This window comes from Coloeus monedula (genome assembly GCF_965178545.1).
Source record: "Coloeus monedula genome assembly, chromosome: 4".
NCBI lineage: Eukaryota > Metazoa > Chordata > Aves > Passeriformes > Corvidae > Coloeus > Coloeus monedula.
This window is the reverse complement of record NC_138784.1, coordinates 40,954,969-40,974,913: the sequence shown is the minus strand read 5'-3', so window position 1 is coordinate 40,974,913 and position 19,945 is coordinate 40,954,969. Positions and strand designations below refer to the sequence as shown.

The following is a 19,945-nucleotide window of genomic DNA, read 5'->3' as shown; positions in this document are numbered from 1 at the left end:
TCTTGCAGTCATAACATATTCCTGAGGCTTTAAAAGGAAATCAGTGCTTGTTTCTTTCACATTCCATTGGTTTAATGCACTTAAGGTTATCCTTCACCTTAATACCTTCAATGACTCTTACAATACATCCTCCCTCAGAAATAAGTCTGTTGCATAATTGTGAACTAATGAATTCAAACAGATGGGACTAAAAAAAACTCCCATACCTGTTCTTCCTTCAGCATTTGCTGTGTTGGTCAGGTCACCACTGTGAGTTACCACAACCAAAGTGTACTTTCTGCCAGGAACGAGTCCCTGGAAATGCCACTCTTCCAGGTCTTTCCTTTGCTCGGTTTCTTTCTGTGTCCCATTTGGGTTGTAAAGATTCAGCTCATAGAAGTCAACATCTCCTGCTGCTGGACCCCAAGTGAACCACAGACTATCCGTCATGTTTCGGTTGGATGCCTTGAGACCAGCAACTGGGGCTGGTACTGAAAAAAGGAGGAATTAATATTACTTTAACTAGGACATCCTTTGGGTGAGAAGAAGCAAAAAGGTCAAGCAGACCTTACACTTGTCCTGTAATGATAGTCATGTTATAAACTAGACAGCCACCGCAGCTGGCTAAAAAGTAGGAAGCACATCTCAGTAGCTTCCTTTCTTATTTTGAACTGCCACTGTTACCAAGAGGTTGCAGTGTTTATAATGGGAAGCTTTGCAAGCATTAAGCAGCGTTTTCCTAGTCAGTGTTTGGAAACACCCATTTCTGAGGTAGCTGAAGAAAAGTGCACCACTGTGCAGACATAGTCTTACAGACAGGTTACTGTATGGTGCCTCAGGGGAATAAAGAAAGGTTTCACAGAATGTCAGAGCTGCTAGAGCTGCTTAGAAAACTCTGCTTCCCACATATAGCTGAACAAACACAGAAATAGAGCGAGAGCTTCCCATGGGAGACAAGTTTTATTTACTGGTAGATTGTCTACCCCATTAACCCTACTTGCTTTGCCTTTTTGCCTTTTCCACACATAGGCCAATATTGCTTTTAGGAGGGGAGACAGCCATTTTCCAGCTTAAGGAGCATACATTGGGATGTCTCTCTTCTGACATGAGCTCCCGGGAACTGTTGTAGAGTTCATTTGTCCTGTTGTAACTACCTCATTCAGAATTTACCTTTTTATATATTTAATGCTTTTTACATATTAGAGTCAATTTTGATACTTCTAATAGTTGCTCTAATCTAGTATGAGCATCAGACTCAGACAAGGTCAGTGGTGTCCCCCATGAGCACCACACTAGAGACAGATGGTTTTCTTAGATGTTCTTGCCTGTTCTTCCATAGACAGATGACTCGTTAGTGAGGTCTCCACTGTGCGTAACAATCACCATTCGGTACATCCTGCCTTGACGCAGGTTCTGGAACGAACACTGCTGGAGATGCTGTTCTCCTGAGATCCTGTCATGAAGGGACTTGTCTGGATTGTATAGGAAGATGTCATATGAATCAAGCTCCCCTTGTGAGGTGGTCCAGCTGAAGGACAGTCGGTCAGTGGTGTTCTCTGTGACTTTCAGATTTGTAACAGCTGCTGGAACTGAAAAGAAGGATAAATGTAAAAGTAAATATCAGAGTCTAGGCACTAAGCTGAAACTTTAATAAACTCAGGGCTGTAACACATTTCAATTAAGCCTCAAGTAGCTAAGTAGTGTCAACAGCAACCGTCAGAAACAAGGGGAAAGCATTTATGAGATGCCACTGAGTCTCTCCAATACAATATTTTTATTTCCCAGAAGGCATGACTAGACTGTGCTCACACAAACAGTCCATTAGTTTCTACAAGAAGCTTTAAAGACTACAAGCAAGATGTGGCCTTGAGTTTAGAAGGGTATATTCACTTCAAATCCTGCAATAAGAGCCTTGAGACTGTGGATTAAAAACTTAATGACAATAAAGCATTCAGGTATTTCCACAAAAGACAGACATCCAACATTTTAGTTTAATATCCTTATTACGAACCATGGTCACATTATGATAATAAATCTCAGATTCACATACAAAGCATGTATCAGGAAAAATGATGCATAAACATCCTGAGTCCGTACCTTGCTAGAATCTTTTCAGAATCAAGATATACAGATGGTTCATGTATTTAATGATATATGACTGAGGGAAGTATAAATAAACCAAGAAGTTCTAATTACCTGTTCGGCCGACAGTTTCTGCACGCTTACTGAAGAGCCCACCACTGACTGTCAAAACTTGTATTTTGTACTTCTTGCCAGGCAGTAAATCTTCAAATTTGTGCTGTTTGGCAGTAGCTGGCTCTGATTTGTTACTCAGGAGGATTCCTTGCTCGTTCAAGAGCAGGATGTCATATCTTTCGGCTACACCAGGGGCTTTTTGCCAAGTTACTAACAAGGAATGGCTGCTGTAAGCATGATGGGCTAATAATTCCTGGACAGAGGCTGGAACTGGAAGTGACAATTAAAGGCAGGACATTACCAGGTGAGATACAGACCACTCAATACACAGATGTGAATAAAGTAACTAACAGAACATAACTTTATGTATTTTCAGGTTCACTTGTGGGAAATGTCTGTGCATATGTTTATGCAAACAAATAACTCCTAGACATAAATACAAACAGATGAAGTTATGGAGCATCAGGGATGTCTGAGCTGGGAATGGAGAAGCAACAGATGTATATAGACTATCATGAAAAGATGGAGAAGGAGAGTGGAATTAACTGACTGAAACAGTTAAGAAAGGAATATGAAAAATAAAGGAGTCGTAAATTGGTGGAAAATAGGAGCCCAGAATGGAAAATGTTAGCCAGCAGCTGCTGCACAAAAATCAAGGCCACCGATAACAAATGCAGGTGCTAAAGAAAGAGGATAGATTAAAAGCAAGCTATTGCATTGTTCTGTATGTTGTGACACCCAGGATACTGGGGCATTATGTTGTCTAACAAGCCTTGACCATACAATAGGCTCTGTTAGAACACAATACTTGACTACATGGAGTAGATGCATGTGTCAGATGGGTACAGGCATAGGAAATGAGAGGGATGGAACTGCATTCATCCTATGAAGGAAGACACTAGGCTGGACTAGAATTCCATGCACATTCACCCATGTAAAGCTACTGACATGACACATCTCATTGGTAATAACAGACCTATGCCTACATCATGACTCATGCTCTTTGAGATAAAAGCTTTCCATGAGTCTGAATGTCCCCATGCCCTATGGTACATTCATAAACATTATTAAACAAGGGTCAGTCTCTGGGAAGACATAATGCAACTTTCTCGTCTCAAGAGAAACATACTTGTTCTCCCAAAAGCTGCTAAGCTGTTGTGCAAGGTGCCACTGTTGGATTGCACCACCACCCGGTACTGCTCCCCAGCTTCCAACTTGTGAAACATGTGCTCAGAGACGTGTTTGGAGACACTCTGGGAATCAAGCTGATGGTTTTGCTGAAATATAGTCACTGTGTAGGAATCAACATCTCCACCTCCAGGGGTCCAGCTCACTTTCAGGCTGTTTGTCATGCCATTAGGTGACACATGAATATTTCTGACCTTGCTTGGAACTGGAAAAAAACAGGGGAAAAAAAGGCACCTGCTCACAAATTTCCTGTTTGACTCAAGCTTCCTAATTTCTACCTACTTTATGGCCACAGAAAAAATGATTCAAAAGAGAAAGATCATTTACAGGTACAAGTAATTTCATTCATGGGTAAACACAAGTAAAATTGTAAGCATTTGTGTGGGATTATGCCATTTTAGAAAAGCAATTCTATGTGTAACCTCCCTCTTCTCCACATGCTGCTTTAAAAACACCTCAAAAAATCAAAGCTCTTTAGGTACCCTCAGCTAGTTAGCCATTTTGACATTATTATCTCGATTGCTCTCTTCAGGTAAGTAAACAGAGGTGTAAAATGGGTAAGTGATTTAGCTAGAGACACTAAGCAAACAACTGGCATGACTGGGGATAACAGAAACCGAAACACTGACATCTCAATACGATTCTCATGCAACAGATCAGATTCTCTGCCAACAATCAAATATTGGTAAATGTGACATTTGTTTACTAAGCACAGGTCAAGCTGGCTGTAGTACTACTGTGATTTTCAATGAGATCTGCTGTCTCTGAGCCAGCATTACAGGAGCTTAAATAAAACCATGGCTCACCCTTGATTTTCAGTGCTTCATTCTAGAGAAGCCTCAACACATTTTAAATACCACATTATTTCTTACTTGTCAGGCCTTCTATGAAAGTAGCACGTTGTGCATCTCCACTGATGGTCAAGACAAGAATTTTGTATAGACGTCCTGGAGTCAGAGCTGTGAACCAATACTCCTCAATGGTGTTCACAAGGAAAATGGGTGGGAAGATCTTCATATCATTGAAGAGGAGTTGAATCTCATATTTATCAACATCCCCCTCAGCCTTTGACCAAGTTACCTGCAGATCTTCTGTGCTCCTGTTATTAAGAGTCAGTTCCTTCACTGACTCTGGCACTGAAGAGGTGAGAAGAAAGACAGGAAACTTCTCAGTACTTACTAACAGATCACAGCAAAAAGCTAACAGCCATGCTTCTGCGCTACAGTTTTTCATTCAGTTCCCTAGGAAAAGCAGCAGATTGCAGATGGTCTGCACCCCATCTAACATTGGAAGGTCCCGTTTCAGGACAGAAGTCCACAATCTACCAGCATAAAAATAATAAATAAATAATACTGGAGCCTGCAGGGAGCTGACCTAGCCAACAAAAACTGAGTAAGGTCTGTATGTGCAACAAATACAGTGCAAAGAGGCCTGAGCTAGTGCCAAGGCAAGGCAGCCCACCTGTGTGATGCAGCACCACAATGCACTTTCCAGCTTGTACCAGACACAGGTGAGTTGCTTTTGCCCAGTGCTACATCTGTGTAAAAAACTGAATTTCTCAGCATGGCTCCTTAACTCACATACAGTGCTAGGTGAAGACAGGCAGATTGCATGCAGATCCCTGCTGGCTCCCAACTAGCCACCTTACCACTCTTGCCCCATGCTCTCCAATTCCAGCTCTTGGAGTGGTTTGAATAGAATGAGGTCTAGTCTATCTTCTTCCTTATATATTTCCATGACCAGAAAAAACTCTTTTGTACATTCTGGCATAATTTATTTATAAATACTAAACTCATGTGGAAAACAGTACAACTGTTTTTTGGCTTTCAGTGTTTCAAGATTTGCTTTCCAATTTAACAGCACAGGTCTCTTCTTTCATTTTTTGTTTGTAACTTAAACACTGCTTTCTGTATTTGGAACAATACACAGTCAAAGAATTATAGTCAACATTCTATGTTAAAATCATATGGGATTTTTGTTCCTGGGTATGGTAAATAAAAAAAAAATAACCCTGGAGTGTCTCGGAATGTTTCCAGGGTGCTTACTTACTTGTTCTGCCATAGACCCTTTCACTAGTTTCATATTTCCCACTCCTTGTGCTGACTGTGACACTGTACTGCCTCCCTGGGACCAGATTAGTGAACACACATTCATTTTCATCCTTTGGGACACTTTTTGTTTGGATGAAATCATTGTTGTTCCTGATGATCACTTCATAATTATCAAAATATCCAGATGCATGTAACCAGGATACCTTCAAGTAGTCACTTCTGGCTGAATTGCTGACAGTAAGGCCCTGAACACTTGAAGGGACTGAAAGAAAAAAACACATAAAGATTCAGAAGGCAATAATTTCCTGCAGTAACAGGAGCTGTGACAGAGAACTATATTTGTGGTAGTTACCAGAGTTTTGTGAGGAAATTGCAAAAAGACAACAATATGGATTTAAGCAATTAAATAGTAACTGCAGTTTCCAGGCTGCTTTACATCTTACGACAGTACAATGGTTTGCCTTTCCAATTTTTGGTCTTATGGAACTTGCTCCGTTTTTGTTAGAGTTGTGAGTTCCACAGCAAACACTGATCCAGAATTTGGTTCTTGTCCTTTCATGGCTGTTCCTTGGATTTTCACTTAGATCATGAGAAGACTAAAATTGCACTAACTTGTACTCTTTGTTATTTTAACAATATTACAATCTTTCTTTTAGTTTACTGGTTTACGAAGTGTAAAGTCTCAGTTTTTTCAATTTTTGAGAAAGTTTTAAAAGGTTCTCCATCATTATTTCCAACCTTTTCTGAGATTTCTCTATTCCTGTTATAATATCCTTGAAAATTGCATGACCAAAACCACAGACATGTCTATGTCTTACCAAAACCAACTGACATGGGTGTTATTCATTATTGTGACACCCCACTAACATTTTACTAATTATCCTATCCTATTCTGTTCTTTCAGTGCCTGAGTAACTTTCTGAGGAGATGATCTGCAGGATATACATGAAGGGCCAGGTAGAGGCATTAAGGGCAGGACAACACATTTGAGCCAAAACGGATACATTATTTCTGCTCACTCATAAGGACTGACATGACTTTTATTCATGCTAAAGTATTTCTGCATGACATAAAGCAGCAACAGGGGCATAAGAATAAAACTAAGTCTATAAAGCTCTACTTTTATAGTTTGACCCTCCAACCCCTACTCATCCATCCCAGTTTGGTCAGATATTGATAAATCATTGGTAATGGCTATACAAAACAGTTACAGTGACTGTACCTGCTCAGAGCCTCTCTTTACCTGTTCGTTCCTGGCTGAGGGAATAGTTTTCATACTTTCCACTCTTTGTGGTTATCATCACATTGTAAAGCGTCCCAGGAGAAAGGCTGCTGAAGGAGCATTCACTGAATGATTTGGAAATGGTGAGAGCCTGAACAATCTTGTCATCATGAGAGAGTGTTACCAAGTAACTGTCTACATCTCCAGAAGCTGGCAGCCAAGAAACACTGAGGTAGTCACTGCGACCGGAGTTATTTACTGTTACTCCAGTCACGCTGGAAGGAACTGTGAAACAAAGAGGGAAAAACAAAAAAAATGCTTTAACTAGGCAATTCTTACCGCTGTGAGAATCCCTGAAATGCCATCCCCTGCAAAATAAGTGGTCTGGGACCCTGAGAAGTTCTGCACTGACTCCCTCTCAGCAACATTCATCTGCTTTCTTAAATAGAGTGAAGGAAATTGTCTTTGGTGGCCCGATCCCAGCACTTCTAAAATCCCAGAATTATCCTCTCAAACTGCCATTCCTCAGTAACAGCAATAAGTGGTGAGGCTGGTGAGATGCTGAGGCCCGTAGCCGAATGTTTCATTTCCAGTGGGTTCTCTGACGCCTAGTGGACAAAACATGAATGCCGCTTGTTTTTCAAGCCAGCAAGGCGAGCTCAAAGGCTCTGCATTGCCAGAACTATCACCACTCAGGTACAAAACTCTCAGTTATAACAGGGACAGAGCTTAGACATAATGAACTTCCACATTTTCACTGGACTCTGCTGCACTGAACTGACTTACCTCAGCAGAGGGGCTGGCCAACAGCTGTCAGCGTCAAACCCCCCCCTGATTTTACAAAATAAACTTACCTACTTTAAGCCTTTTAGTATTATTCTTCAATTCTTTTTCAGGTTTGTTTTTGTCTTTTCACCTGAAAATAGTTGTTTTCGAGGAGAACATTGCAGAAAACTGCAGAATGCCCGGCCTTTGCCAAATTCACATAAAAGGTGAAATTGCAGTGTTCCAAATTTTTCCTCTAAATATCCAAAGAACTGGTATTACATTTCACGACTCTTTAAACTTAAAGAATTTGATGCAACAGTAAATCTTGTTCTATGAAACACAGAAGTACCTCATAATAAGTAATTAGCCCTGGTGGACATTCTTTGATGTTGGATTAAAGAAAAAGAATGGGCTGTGACAAACTGAAACACATATACATCCCACCACCTTTAGGCTGGTTCTTGGCACACGTAAGTAAGGAGCAATCATCCTACACCACCACATGGAACAATGGAACAAGAAAGTCCCTTCCAAGGAGTGATTCGCCCAGCACAGTTGTTCATTACTCTCAGGGCATACTTTTGTCTTCGTTACAGAGTGATCCTGCTGTACAGAGCTCCCACTGTAGTTAGAGCAGTTAGCTCTCTAAAGCTCTATTTACACAAATCTGGACAGACAGTGTGCACATATGGACCTATATGGATGAAACTCCTGTTTTTCTGAATACTCAGCGCAGTGGCTTAATCACAAGACCATTCTCTTAGATAAATTTAGCTTTGGAGAACTAACAAAAAGCATACTGGAGTGTTTTCTTTTTTACCTGTCCTTTCCTCTGCAATTGTTTGCCTTGAAGATATCCCTCCACTGACAGTGGTGACAACAACTGAATAAAGACCTCCAGGTTTCAGAGGATAGAAGTGGTATCTGTTGGTTTCACTGGGAACAGTTTCATTTTTAATGACAACATTCTCGTGAATCAGTAGCACTTGGTATGAGTCTACATCTCCCAGTGCTCTTGTCCAGTTGGTGAACAAGCTGTTGGTTGATCCCTGACTTGCCACAGTCAGACCCGTCACTTGAGCTGGCACTGAAAAGAAAATTGTCATAATGTTAGAGGAGAAACAAAATTAAAAAGAATCCCCCAAAGAACAGAAGTTTAGTCACACTGAGGAAGTGCATCAAAAGAACATTCCAATTTGCAGCCAGACTCAACAGGACTAAAAATACTTTAACTGTGGACTGCTTCCTGTCTGTTGGGATGTGGTCTATGGGAAACTAACTAAGACACAGAAAGGTCTTTCAGCCTTTAGCACAGCTTTTCTCAGTCAGATGAAAATGATTCAAGATCAGGGAACTGGAAGAGATGGCATTTTATAAATACCATTAAATAAAAGCCATCAGTTTAGGAAATCACTCCGGGATTTTTGGTGACTACTTCAAATATAGTCTGTGTCTTTCATTTTCCCTTTCCTCTCCCATTCCCAATCTTTCATTTCTAATAAATGGCAAACTTGTTTGAAGAATACCTCAGGCACAGTCATCTATACTGTGTCAGACCCTTTAATTTTGGGGATAACTGAGATGGATGGTTATGGTTTAACTTACGTCAGAAGATCTGCAGGATACCAACTTTTATAGCATCAAAAGATGAATTGTTAAACAAACATAACATTTATCGAAGCATAAGCTCATGAACTTAGCCAGACCAAAAAGGATTAAAGAAATAACAAAGGAATGGAATACGTAGCACAAATTTTACTCCAGATCCTCTTTCTTTATTTAATTTGACAATATTTGGTTATAGCAAGGAAATACAATTACTTCTAGGGATTTTTGTCTACATGACCAAGCACAAACGAAATAAAGAAGACTCTAACTAATCACTAATGTGATTGCACTCTTCTGCTCTTGTTTTATATCAACCTTTTTTGCACACATAGTACTGGTTTAGTAATCATTGACAAAAGCTAGAAAATTAGGCACATGGCTGAAGAAAATGTAAATCAAAAATCCTTCCTGTTTCATAATGCTCTCATAACACAGTTAGCTCCAACAAGACACTGAAGTGCCACATTTCTGCGCTAAATGCTCTTTTAGTGATACTGCAGGTTTCACTGGAAGCTGACCAATCTGGGATGCAAGTAAGACCTATTTCTGTCATATTTACAGCAATATTCTTCAAGCCTAGTAAGCTGTTCTGCTGCAATGAAGATTCAGAAGTTTGGAATGCTCATTAAAACCTATGTTCAAGTTAATTGATGTTTATTCTTTATAACGCACTTTGCATGTAATGTTGACACACTATCAGTGCCTGATGTGTTTTCAAGCATTGACTCATAGTAGTGAAGTGGGACCTTTATGCCCGAATACGTCCCCTAAAGGGGCATAAGTCAGATGGAAGTGAAATTCCGGCTATCTAATAACATAGCAGAGAAATGAAAACGTAAGCTAAACTTCTCAGGCCTTGGAAGGAGTTATAAAATTTAAGTAAGGACCACCATCAACCCTAGGCATGCTTAGATTCAGACACAAGCAGCTTGTTTCTCCCTGTGCTGTGCAAGGCCAGAGCTACATTTTAAAACTTTGCCTGCACTGGAGAATGCTTAAGCCAATGCTTAAGCAGAGTAAAGTAACCCATATGGTTTAAAACTTGCACATGTGCACAAAATTATCACCCTGCAGGGGGTGAGAATGGGACCTTCCTTGTGACGCAGTCATCATCCTCAGTAACAAATACATATTCTGGAATCAGAAGAGCGAAAAGATTCAAAATACATCTTCAAGGTAACATATGTTTTATGTCTGTCAGCCTTGGAATGTTCCCCCTACAGTAACATTTTCCAGTGTGATGATGTTTCTCTTTTTCTCGGATGATGAATGCTTTGTATCAAGGAAGTGACTCTCCTGAAAATACACAGTGAAAATTGTTCTTCTTGTATGGAATCTTGTGCTAATGTAGATTGATTAGAAGTGATATAATATTTCAGAAAGCTGTTTTGCCAGGAATTACACATCTATTTCCCAAAAATCTTAAATAAATACAGCAAGATAACTGACAGTCAGAAATGAGAGACTCAGAAATGTAACTTTTTTACTGAAGAAACAAACATTAGATCAAGACTTTTGACATTTAGACATTGAGTTAACTCAGTTCACTACAAAGCAAAAAAAATTGTTAGTGGTTAAGAGAAGTAAAGATTAAAACAGTTTGACAAGATGATACCTGTTCTTCCTTCCACTGAAGTCCAGTTGCTTAAAGTCCCACTAATGGTAGTGATGGTAGCTGTATATTTCCTTCCAGGTACCAAGTCAGTGAAAGTGAACTCCTTAGCTTCTTTTGCAAGTCCTTTTTTTACAATAGTAAGATCACTGTCTCCCAGGGAAACGACATAGCTGTCCCATTCTGCAACAGGGGTCATCCACATGACGCTAAGTGAAGATTCATTAGCGTGCTTCACACGGAGCTGGAGAACAGGCTCTGGAGCTGGAAAAGTACACAAATATCACAACAAGAACAGGACTGTGTAGTGAGCACACATGCCCTATCTCAAGCTGCTGTAAGAAATCTGTTCTGTAAGACAGAAATGTGACAGTAATAGAGTATCTGCAATCAAGAGGAGATTCTCTACCTTTCTCTAGGAAGTGATTCTTATAAATCTGGTATTTGTGCGCCTCTTCCAGTGAAGGACTGTCAGCAGCAGACTTCAGCAATGCACTACGGCTGTAATGCTTAGGTTTAAACTTACATCAGGATATATATTTTAGTGCAAATGGAAATGCAGGGAAGGCAGCAAACTTCCTTTTTGAACTCTGGGTGCTGAACAGGGATGTAAGACATTTGTACCAGAAGTCAGATCTACACCTATTTAGTTCTAACAAACTAGGTTGCAAATTATAGGGTCAGAGTGACATTGATTTTGCACTGGTTTATACCTCAGTCAAGTTGGGAGACACTTGAAACTTACAGTGGCATAAAAGAAATAATTCAATCAGTGAATTTCTGTGTGTTCGTGTGTGTGCGCCTGCATACACTGCAGGCATCTCATCTATCGCCTAATGTAGTCCTGATCTGATTTTGTCCCTGTCACATTGAAATACAACTCAGTTTCCAAAACTGTGGGTTAATCTAAGAGAAAACTGAGTCACAACAGGGCCTAATACCTATGCTTCATAACAGACACATTATGCACCTCACTGTGGGTCAAACACAGTCATAATACAGCCACTGCCGGATATTATTTGATGGACCTTGTTCTAAACATAGAATCACTTAGATTGGAAAAGATCGCTAAAATCATTGGGTCCAACTATTAATCACTTAGTGGAATCAATTAAAAGTAACATCATAAACTTAAATTACTTGCAACATATGTCAAAGTAAGGAAGATGAGAATGTATCCTGCTCTGATCAAGTTTGCTAGAAGTCAGAGAAAGCTTCAGTTTTGTAGCTTCTGCTGGTCTTGCTGTTGTGCAAAATAAAACAAAATTAAGTCCTCAGGGAATGACAGGTAAGGGTATAGTAGAAAAGGCAGGCCCCAGGAAGGGTGAGGATAAAGTAGGATGGCCCTGTCCTACCTCACATTCTTCACTGAGATAAGGGTTAGACTTGAGCATTGCCTGTTACTCCTACTCCAAGTCTTCCTTTCCTCTGAATTGTACTTATTCTGTATTCACTGAGCAGAAATTCTAACAACTATATAGGAATTATTTTATAAATTTGAAGCAAATCAGATGTTGCTTTGACTAACACACTGCAAAAGAATTCCACTCACATCCATGCAGTATATATGGATTTCATTTGGAAACACAGACTTGAACAGACAAACCCATTTTCTTTACGGAATGCAAGAACAAGAACTGGGATGTTACAGAACAGCCATACTAACATACACTTTAGCCAGCTTTGGTTAACACAGTTAATATTCTTTACACAGACTGGCAAGGAAACACACTGATGAACAATACAGGAAGGCCTACATTGCTTTCTTTAAGACCTTTATAGGGTGCCCTACAATCAGCTACAAAATATAGCAGTGAAATGAACACATAATGTAACACCTCAGACGTGACAGAATCATGATACAGTTCCCCAAACTTTACATTTACTACAAAAGTAATCCCGAAAATTTTCACAGAACTGCTAAAAATATTTCTGTGGTTTACAAGGGAGCTCCTTTTTATCGTATTAATAGTGAAATCAATTTGTGGATTCCCAAGTACTCTTTCATTGGTCACAGAGCCCAGCTGAACACTTTGCACTCTTACAGTGCTTGGATGAGCATGCTGACCTGTTCTCCCCATGCAACTTGTCTTGCTCTGCAAATTGCCACTCTCCACAATGACTTCCACGCCGTACTCCCTCCCTGGGATGAGGCCCACATCATGGATGAGGTACTCGGTGGTGTCCTTCTCGAGGGTGGTGTTGAGCACCAGGGCTGAGCGGTTCCACAGGAGCAGGTGGTACCTCTCCCAGTCTCCTGCGGGGGGCACCCAGGTCACTCGCAGAGACCGTGGCCAGCCGCTAGCACCTGCCTGCAGCTCCAAAACTTTCTGTGGAACTGGAGAAACAGAGAGCGAAAAAGCAATTCTGATGAGACATAACTGTACTGGCAAAACCTGTCTCACAGCATAACTATTGTACAAGTGCTTGGACCTGCTAGAGCAATGTGAGTTACCTTGTTGCAAAGGTTGGCTTTCATTTTAAAGACAAGTTTTACTCTTCCCCACACAAACCACTCACTTTTCCCCTGCTGGTTTCTGACATCAGAAATGGGGAACCCCTCTTAGGGCTGGCAAAATCTCCTGTACGCTTCTTGGATGCATTTTGCAGTTTTCAGTCAGGTTCCCTGTTGTTTCCTGCACTCAAGTTCACTTAGAAACTGCCAAGCCATTTTTCACTGCTAAGGCTGTAAACTTCAATCTCTATCAGCCAAATACTGGTATCAGCAGCAGAAAAGCAAAGTCTAATGACTTCTCCCACAAAGACTGCTTCTTCCACCTTGTATGCCCTAATTCCTCCCAGCTGTATAAGGCACTGAGGTTAAGACAGAGGTCCATTACAGCATCCACTCCATCCTGTCCTGTACTCCAAGGGTCCTGAATTTACATGCTTAACCTTCTCACCCTACACTCCTGCAGGTCACATTGGACCACTGAAGCTTTTCTGATTTTCATGGAATAATTAAATATTAGCCAGACCAAGCAGAGACTAGAAGACAAATGCAGACCCTTAGGACAGGATACCTGTAGCTTAGTTTTAAGGTACTCAGAGATGAGCATTGGAGCCCTGAGACTACTTGCAAGTATTAACTGTAAACTACAAGGCTAGAATCATGTTCTCATGTTTTATCTAGCTTAGTTAATATTTAATTGTTCAGTATCTAGCACAGAATTAAAACCTCTCTACTAGCATCACAAAATACTCACCAGTTTCACTTCCCATGGGCATAGCAGGATATCAAACCTACAACTCCCATATGCCAGTGAATATGGGAAATGTGTTTCAATTTCTGAGTGAGTGGATATAAGCACACAGTGTATTGTTAGGAAGCATAACTGAATTTACATCATAACAGATAAAGTTCAGCCTTGTCAGGCTGGCTGGACATCATTACACCTGTATGGCATAAAGTTTCAGTCTCTGAGATGTCCATATTTCTTACCACAACATTCCTTGGCAGGTTCTGCTGCTGTAAGCACCTTCTCAATACACAGCAATGTGTATTATGTCCTTGAGCACCTGTCTCTCTCTGTGAGTTACAGAGGGACCCTAAAGGTCTAATCCCTTCAGCATCTGTGGACCTGACAGTCTGGATTTACAAATGTATCTACGCCACAGAGCTTCTGCTGAAGTGACCATTTTCAAAGCTCTTGATGTCTATGGTAAAGGAAGGAATTGCATATGATCAGCATCCTTGGAAATAAGACTTCTAATCCCTAACTTTGAAAGCACTGGATCTATGTCACAAAGCTGGGGATCAGTGGTATTGAATGAGGGCCTGAAGTTTTCCCTTTAGACTGAAATGGTAATTTTAAAGGACTTCAGTGATAGGCTAAACAAACAAAAAGAGACATGCATATAAACTGGTCCAGCTTTGTACTTACTGGACATGAAAGACTTTTACAGGGCTCTTCCAGCCTGCACTGAGAATGGGGTATCAGCTGGGTGTGTCAAGGATATGCCTTTCACATGAGATGTTTAGTTGTGGACAATAAATATTTTCTAAAATAAATAATCTGCTCTCTTACACCCACATTTTCTACCTTTTGGCTTTGAGTCTACTAAAAATTTATGTATGCATTCTTCACCAAGTTAGACATCTTTTACCATCTAACTTCTGGTCGGGCTAGGCTGGTATGGAGAAGATGACACACCTCTAGGGCCAGTAATGCTATGGGAGAATTATGCAGGATTTTTCAGGTTCAGAACTCATACAAGAGTTACCTGAAAGAAAATTATTACATCTGAGAGAAGACAAAAACCTCCTAACTCAGCTCTATCAAGGCTGCCACATGCCTTTGTTAATCCACGCTGTCAATAGTAAAGAAAGTTGAGACCTAATCTTTTCCCGTTTGTAGATTTGTGTCTGGAAGGAGGAATAAGACTAGACCTTGCAAAATTACTTTAAAAACTGCTAATAATTTGACTACATGCACACTTACCCATAACGTAACTCATTTTATCTAGTATTTTGAGCTGAATTCAAGATAACAAGGTTAACCTGAATAAAAGTGCAGTAGTATGTAACAGTTCTGTAACAGACTCACTCAACTATACAGTCCAACCAAAATGCACTTCTGTTGCCTGCTCCCAAGATACGTTGGAGCTGCTTTTGGCTGACAGATTAACTTTTGCCAGAGAGTCAGCAGGGGTACTCCTGAAACAGTACTGCGCTCTTAATCTTATTTTGCCTGGAATCCAAATCATTTTGTCTCTTACAGTGATTTGCTACAAGGCCAGCGTAGGCAAAAATAGCATTAGTTACAATGTTCTTACTGAAGCAGAAGACTTACATGTCCTGCCAGTTGCCGTCCGATCAGTGAACAGTTCACCACTGATTGTGCGGGCAGTAACCTGATAAAGACGTCCTGGAGTTAGCTTGTCAAACTGAGCCTCCGTGACTGGTGGCTGCACAGTTTTGACTTCTTTAACTGATCCAAGATGAGACAAAGTGATATTATAGAAATTGAGGTTTCCCAAAGGTCTTCTCCACTTAACTTTTAAAGCATCTAAGCTGCCATCATTAGTCACCATCAAATCTAAGACTTCAGCTGGGGCTAAAAAAAGAAAATAAGAAAGAGAATAAAGTATATCTACCACAAAACATGTAAGACCTGCTGCCTCCCAAACTCCCACAGTAAACTTTTGATTTTGAATAGTTATATGAGATGGAGTATGAATGATTTTGCCTGAACAGTGAAAGGGCAAAGTCTGGTCACAGTGAAACTGAATCCTGCCCTGTGTAAGACATTGCACTTCTGAGAATGACATGTCTTATGATGCCCACTCTTTTTTCATGGAACAGAAAATCTTTTAGCCATGTCTGCACACACATCCATCATTTTGACCATAAACCAGATCATGCACGTGCTCCTAAGGACAAGAGATGCCTGCTACATTTTGGTTAAGCATTACAGCATTACTGCAGTTATGCCTGATTTACACCAATGTAGAAGGGATTTGAGTAAGATTCCTTTACTCAAATACTCCACCAAAAGAAAAGCATAGCCAGCTCCAGCATCTTAATTTCACAGGCCTGAGGCACAGGAGGTACTGAAATGGAGGACCATGCTGCAAGCCATATGGAACGCTTTTACACTCTAAGAATACCTGTGAGATTTAAAATCTCTGCACCCCACAACAGAAAGAAATAGAAATTTCTGAAGAAATAAAATTAAATTACTAAAATGCCCAGAACAGCCCAGGTGTCAATAGCAGTCATCTGTGCATCCTAGACATGAAAATATTTTCACTTAATATTAAACTGTTTACATGGTAAGATTTCTGTAGAAGAAATTGCATCTTACTCTTCCCAGAAATTAAAGAGAGTGAAGGCATGACCCTCTTCTGCCTATGTAAGTGTTTTAACCATTGGACTCTGGCAGGCTGTTATCTTATCTTTATCTGTGTGACCACAGAAATCCATCCTGAAAAATGTTCCTGAAAAAAATGTAATTTCTAAAACTCCAGTTCTGTCAATCAATATTTTTTTGTGAAAAGGAAAAAATCCCAACAATCCACAAAAACCCATATCAAAGCAACCAACTAGGCAAACAAAAACTCCAAATAACCCTAACCACCAACATTTAATTTTAAAGTTCTTAACCTGCTTTACATTTTTTTCCCACTTCCCTTTCTGACTTTTTCCACTTTCCTTTTAGCCCATAACTTTGTTGCAGTGGTAACTTATGGAATTAAATAAGTTTATGGTGTCTCTAACTTGGACTATGAATCACTTATTATTCTGAAATATGTCCTATAATGCTATTAGGTTATGGCCTTAGGTTCTTGTTCTGTTGTGATGAATTCTGAAATCATACCTGTCCTGACTGTTTGAAAACTGCTGCTCTCCAATCCTGAAGCCTGACTTATGATAGAGAGGTTATACAGGTGGCCTGCTGTAAGTCCTGAAAAAGTGTAGGTGGTCAGAGAACCTTCCTGGTGAATCTCATGAACTGGTACATGATTATCCAGTAACAGCAGCCTGTAACGATCCACATGCCCAGAGCCAGGAGACCACGAAACGTGGATAGTGTCTGTCTTGATGCTGACCTGAATATTTTTCACAGGAGATGGAACTGTTGATATAAAAAGAACACATGCTTAAGGCCTAATGGTTATCTCCATGATTTCAGCAATTTTGAATAGATTTACTCTTGGAATATGTTGGGTTTCTTTACGGTTACTGAAAACCCAATGCCAAATACACAATAACAATGAGACTCCATTCTTAGCAAACAAGTTTTTGTGTCAGTCAGAGATTCATATTTAATTTCTACTTATAATCAATAGATACTTACATAAATATATGTACATATATTGCCAGGTAGAAGAATTATATCTATTTGCTAGTTTCAAAATGCACATCTGAAGAATACTGTAACTACAGGAAAAGAAGTCCTACCAGTAGATCCACTTATGTGAAGTTCAGGGGTAGTCTTATTTCCAGCAACTGCACTGAGGACAATGTTGTATTTATTCCCAGGAATGAGACTGGAAAATGTATTTTCTGGTTTTGAAATCCTTCCTTGTACAGAGACTTCTTGTATCTTTTTATTATTATGATCAAATAATACTAGGTTATACATGTCCACCTTTCCTGATGAAGGATCCCATTGAACCTGCAAGCTTGTGAGTGTAGTTTTCTCCTTATTAATTTCCAAACGAGATGGTGGCAAGGGATCTGCAGTTAGGAAAAAAAAACAAAACAGAGAAGATAAACCATTTCTTGATTTGGGATTGCCTGAAATTTTACGCAGCAGCACAAAAATTCTTCTGAAACTCTCCCTTTACCATCATCATGCAGCCAATACTTTCAAAAAACTTTTTCTTTCTATTTAAAGACACTGTACACTGAAGCCAGTCTACAAGAGAGTCGTGCAGAATTCAGAAGTATTACTTTAATATATTTGTACATGCTCACTCACACAGACATGCACATAGCAAAACACTTCCACTGTGGATGTATATTGCAATCCTGGAAATCTGCTGAGAGTAAAGCTGTAACAACTGTAATAAGAAACAGCAAACATGGAAACCCAGCAAATTTTACTCAGTGTAATGTAGCTTTATAGATGGCAGCAACAGCTTTCACTTCCTAGCACTCATCCTAAACACTTTATTACTAATGGGCATGAGCATTTATACAATTTTAAGGGAAGCAATATTTTGTTTTTAGTATTAGCTTCAATGACTTGAAACAGATTCTGATAGAATATGCTCCTGCTCTGTTGCAGTACTGTTCATATAAATTTAAAAACCCCCGAACAGTACATTGGATAAACCTTCAGGAACTAATATTGGAATTACTTCTCTGAAACTCTCAACATTCATTATGTTGTTTATTAAGAGGATCTCCAGTAAAATCACCTGTGAAATATGATCCAGTCTAAAGGGAAGGCAAACTGACTAAACCTAAAGAATCTGGTTGCTTTTTTTCTCCAGGTGTATTTCATCACTCACAAGATTTCATGCAAACCACACAAATGTATTACATGTTGATGTACTAAGGTATTGACATTTATGTCTTCCAATAAGGTTAAGCAAATTCTTATTGAGAAGGTATCGTGAAACAACCCAAAGCAGCGAAATCAAGCCTTCACAAGTTGGGACATTAAAGCTTCCCAGTAATTTAGGAATAAATTCGCCTACCACACGAGTACACTCTGTGCTACTCTTTCCTAGCATCAGACCAGAAGTGTAAGGTGCATCCAGGCTGAGAACTGTGGTCTCCCTATGAACAGCACCTCAAACACCAAAGAAAAAGACTGTTTTTCCAATGCAGTCATTGCTGCTTGGTTCCCTGAACAAAGGAGATGAAAAAGTGTCAGATCACACAACTAAAAACTGCAATGTAAAGACTGAAAGGGTGAAGTTGAACCTACCCCTCCCCTATAAATACATAAGTAGGAGGGCCTAGGAGCCTTTAAGCTGCTTTTTCTTCAATGTCTGGGTGGTGTAGAAGGTTTAATCACTTCCTACAGAGCTCTGCTGAGAACAGAGTAGTCCAGGTTTTGGTGGTATACTTTGTCAATCAAGTATATTAGGAATTCAAGGAGGCAGCTCCTTCCTTGGAAACATTCAAAAACTAACTGGGCATGGTCCTGGGCAACCAGATCCAGGTGGTCCTGCTTGAGCAGGGCACTTGGACCATATGACCTGCAGAGGTCCCTTCCAACCTCAACCTTTCTGGGACTCTGAAAAATACTGTGTCCCTTTGAACACATGTCTCTGCTTAAATTCAAATTCTTGCTTTGGACCACAGAGATGTTAGTTAGTTAGAAAAAGATGAAATTCAAACAAATTGATTAATAAAATCAATCAATAAAATTAGCTATCTTTTCTTGACCGCTTTCTTAAAGGCCAAACTAAGTCTGCTAAAATCTGAAAAAGAAAAAAAGAATTAAAAATCAACTCAAAGACCAAGCACATCAAACTACAGGCCAAATAGTTAAAACTTCACCCAGTTACAGCAATTGAAACAGGAGGTTTTAATGAAAAGTGTCAGGAAATCTTAACAATAGGCTGCACTACCAGCTCCACCTATAATATATACTAAGTCGCTAAAGACTATTATGTTGGCAAAAGGGAATAGTGGGGGTATAATCTTGTTCCTTGAAGGCGATTGTTCTAATCTGAAAGGTCAGACTTTGGAAGTCAGAAATAAATTCCAGCACTATATATGGTCAGATGCACAGCCAGATGAAAAAGTTTTAATTTGACTGACATTGAGAGAACAGTCATGATAACTGTCAAGAAGTTTAACCCTCTTTCTGACTAAGTTAGGATAACGTTGACTGTTCTTTAGTCCTGTAAAAGTAA

General features: G+C 39.8%; 1 protein-coding gene across 4 annotated transcripts in view; it reads right to left on the bottom strand.

Moving 5' to 3' along the window:
- PTPRB (protein tyrosine phosphatase receptor type B) overlaps positions 1-19,945 on the bottom strand; it is a 63,447-nt gene that overhangs the window by 22,912 nt on the left and 20,590 nt on the right. For all 4 annotated transcript variants that reach the window (XM_082280746.1, XM_082280744.1, XM_082280745.1 and 1 more), the window contains 13 exons: positions 17,529-17,807; positions 16,945-17,202; positions 15,418-15,681; positions 12,693-12,962; positions 10,628-10,888; positions 8,225-8,491; positions 6,658-6,921; positions 5,413-5,676; positions 4,236-4,499; positions 3,305-3,568; positions 2,176-2,445; positions 1,305-1,568; positions 207-470 (listed from right to left, as the gene is read on the bottom strand). In XM_082280746.1, coding sequence (XP_082136872.1) covers positions 207-470; positions 1,305-1,568; positions 2,176-2,445; positions 3,305-3,568; positions 4,236-4,499; positions 5,413-5,676; positions 6,658-6,921; positions 8,225-8,491; positions 10,628-10,888; positions 12,693-12,962; positions 15,418-15,681; positions 16,945-17,202; positions 17,529-17,807 — 3,453 coding nt within the window. The remainder of the gene's footprint in view (positions 1-206; positions 471-1,304; positions 1,569-2,175; positions 2,446-3,304; positions 3,569-4,235; positions 4,500-5,412; positions 5,677-6,657; positions 6,922-8,224; positions 8,492-10,627; positions 10,889-12,692; positions 12,963-15,417; positions 15,682-16,944; positions 17,203-17,528; positions 17,808-19,945) is intronic.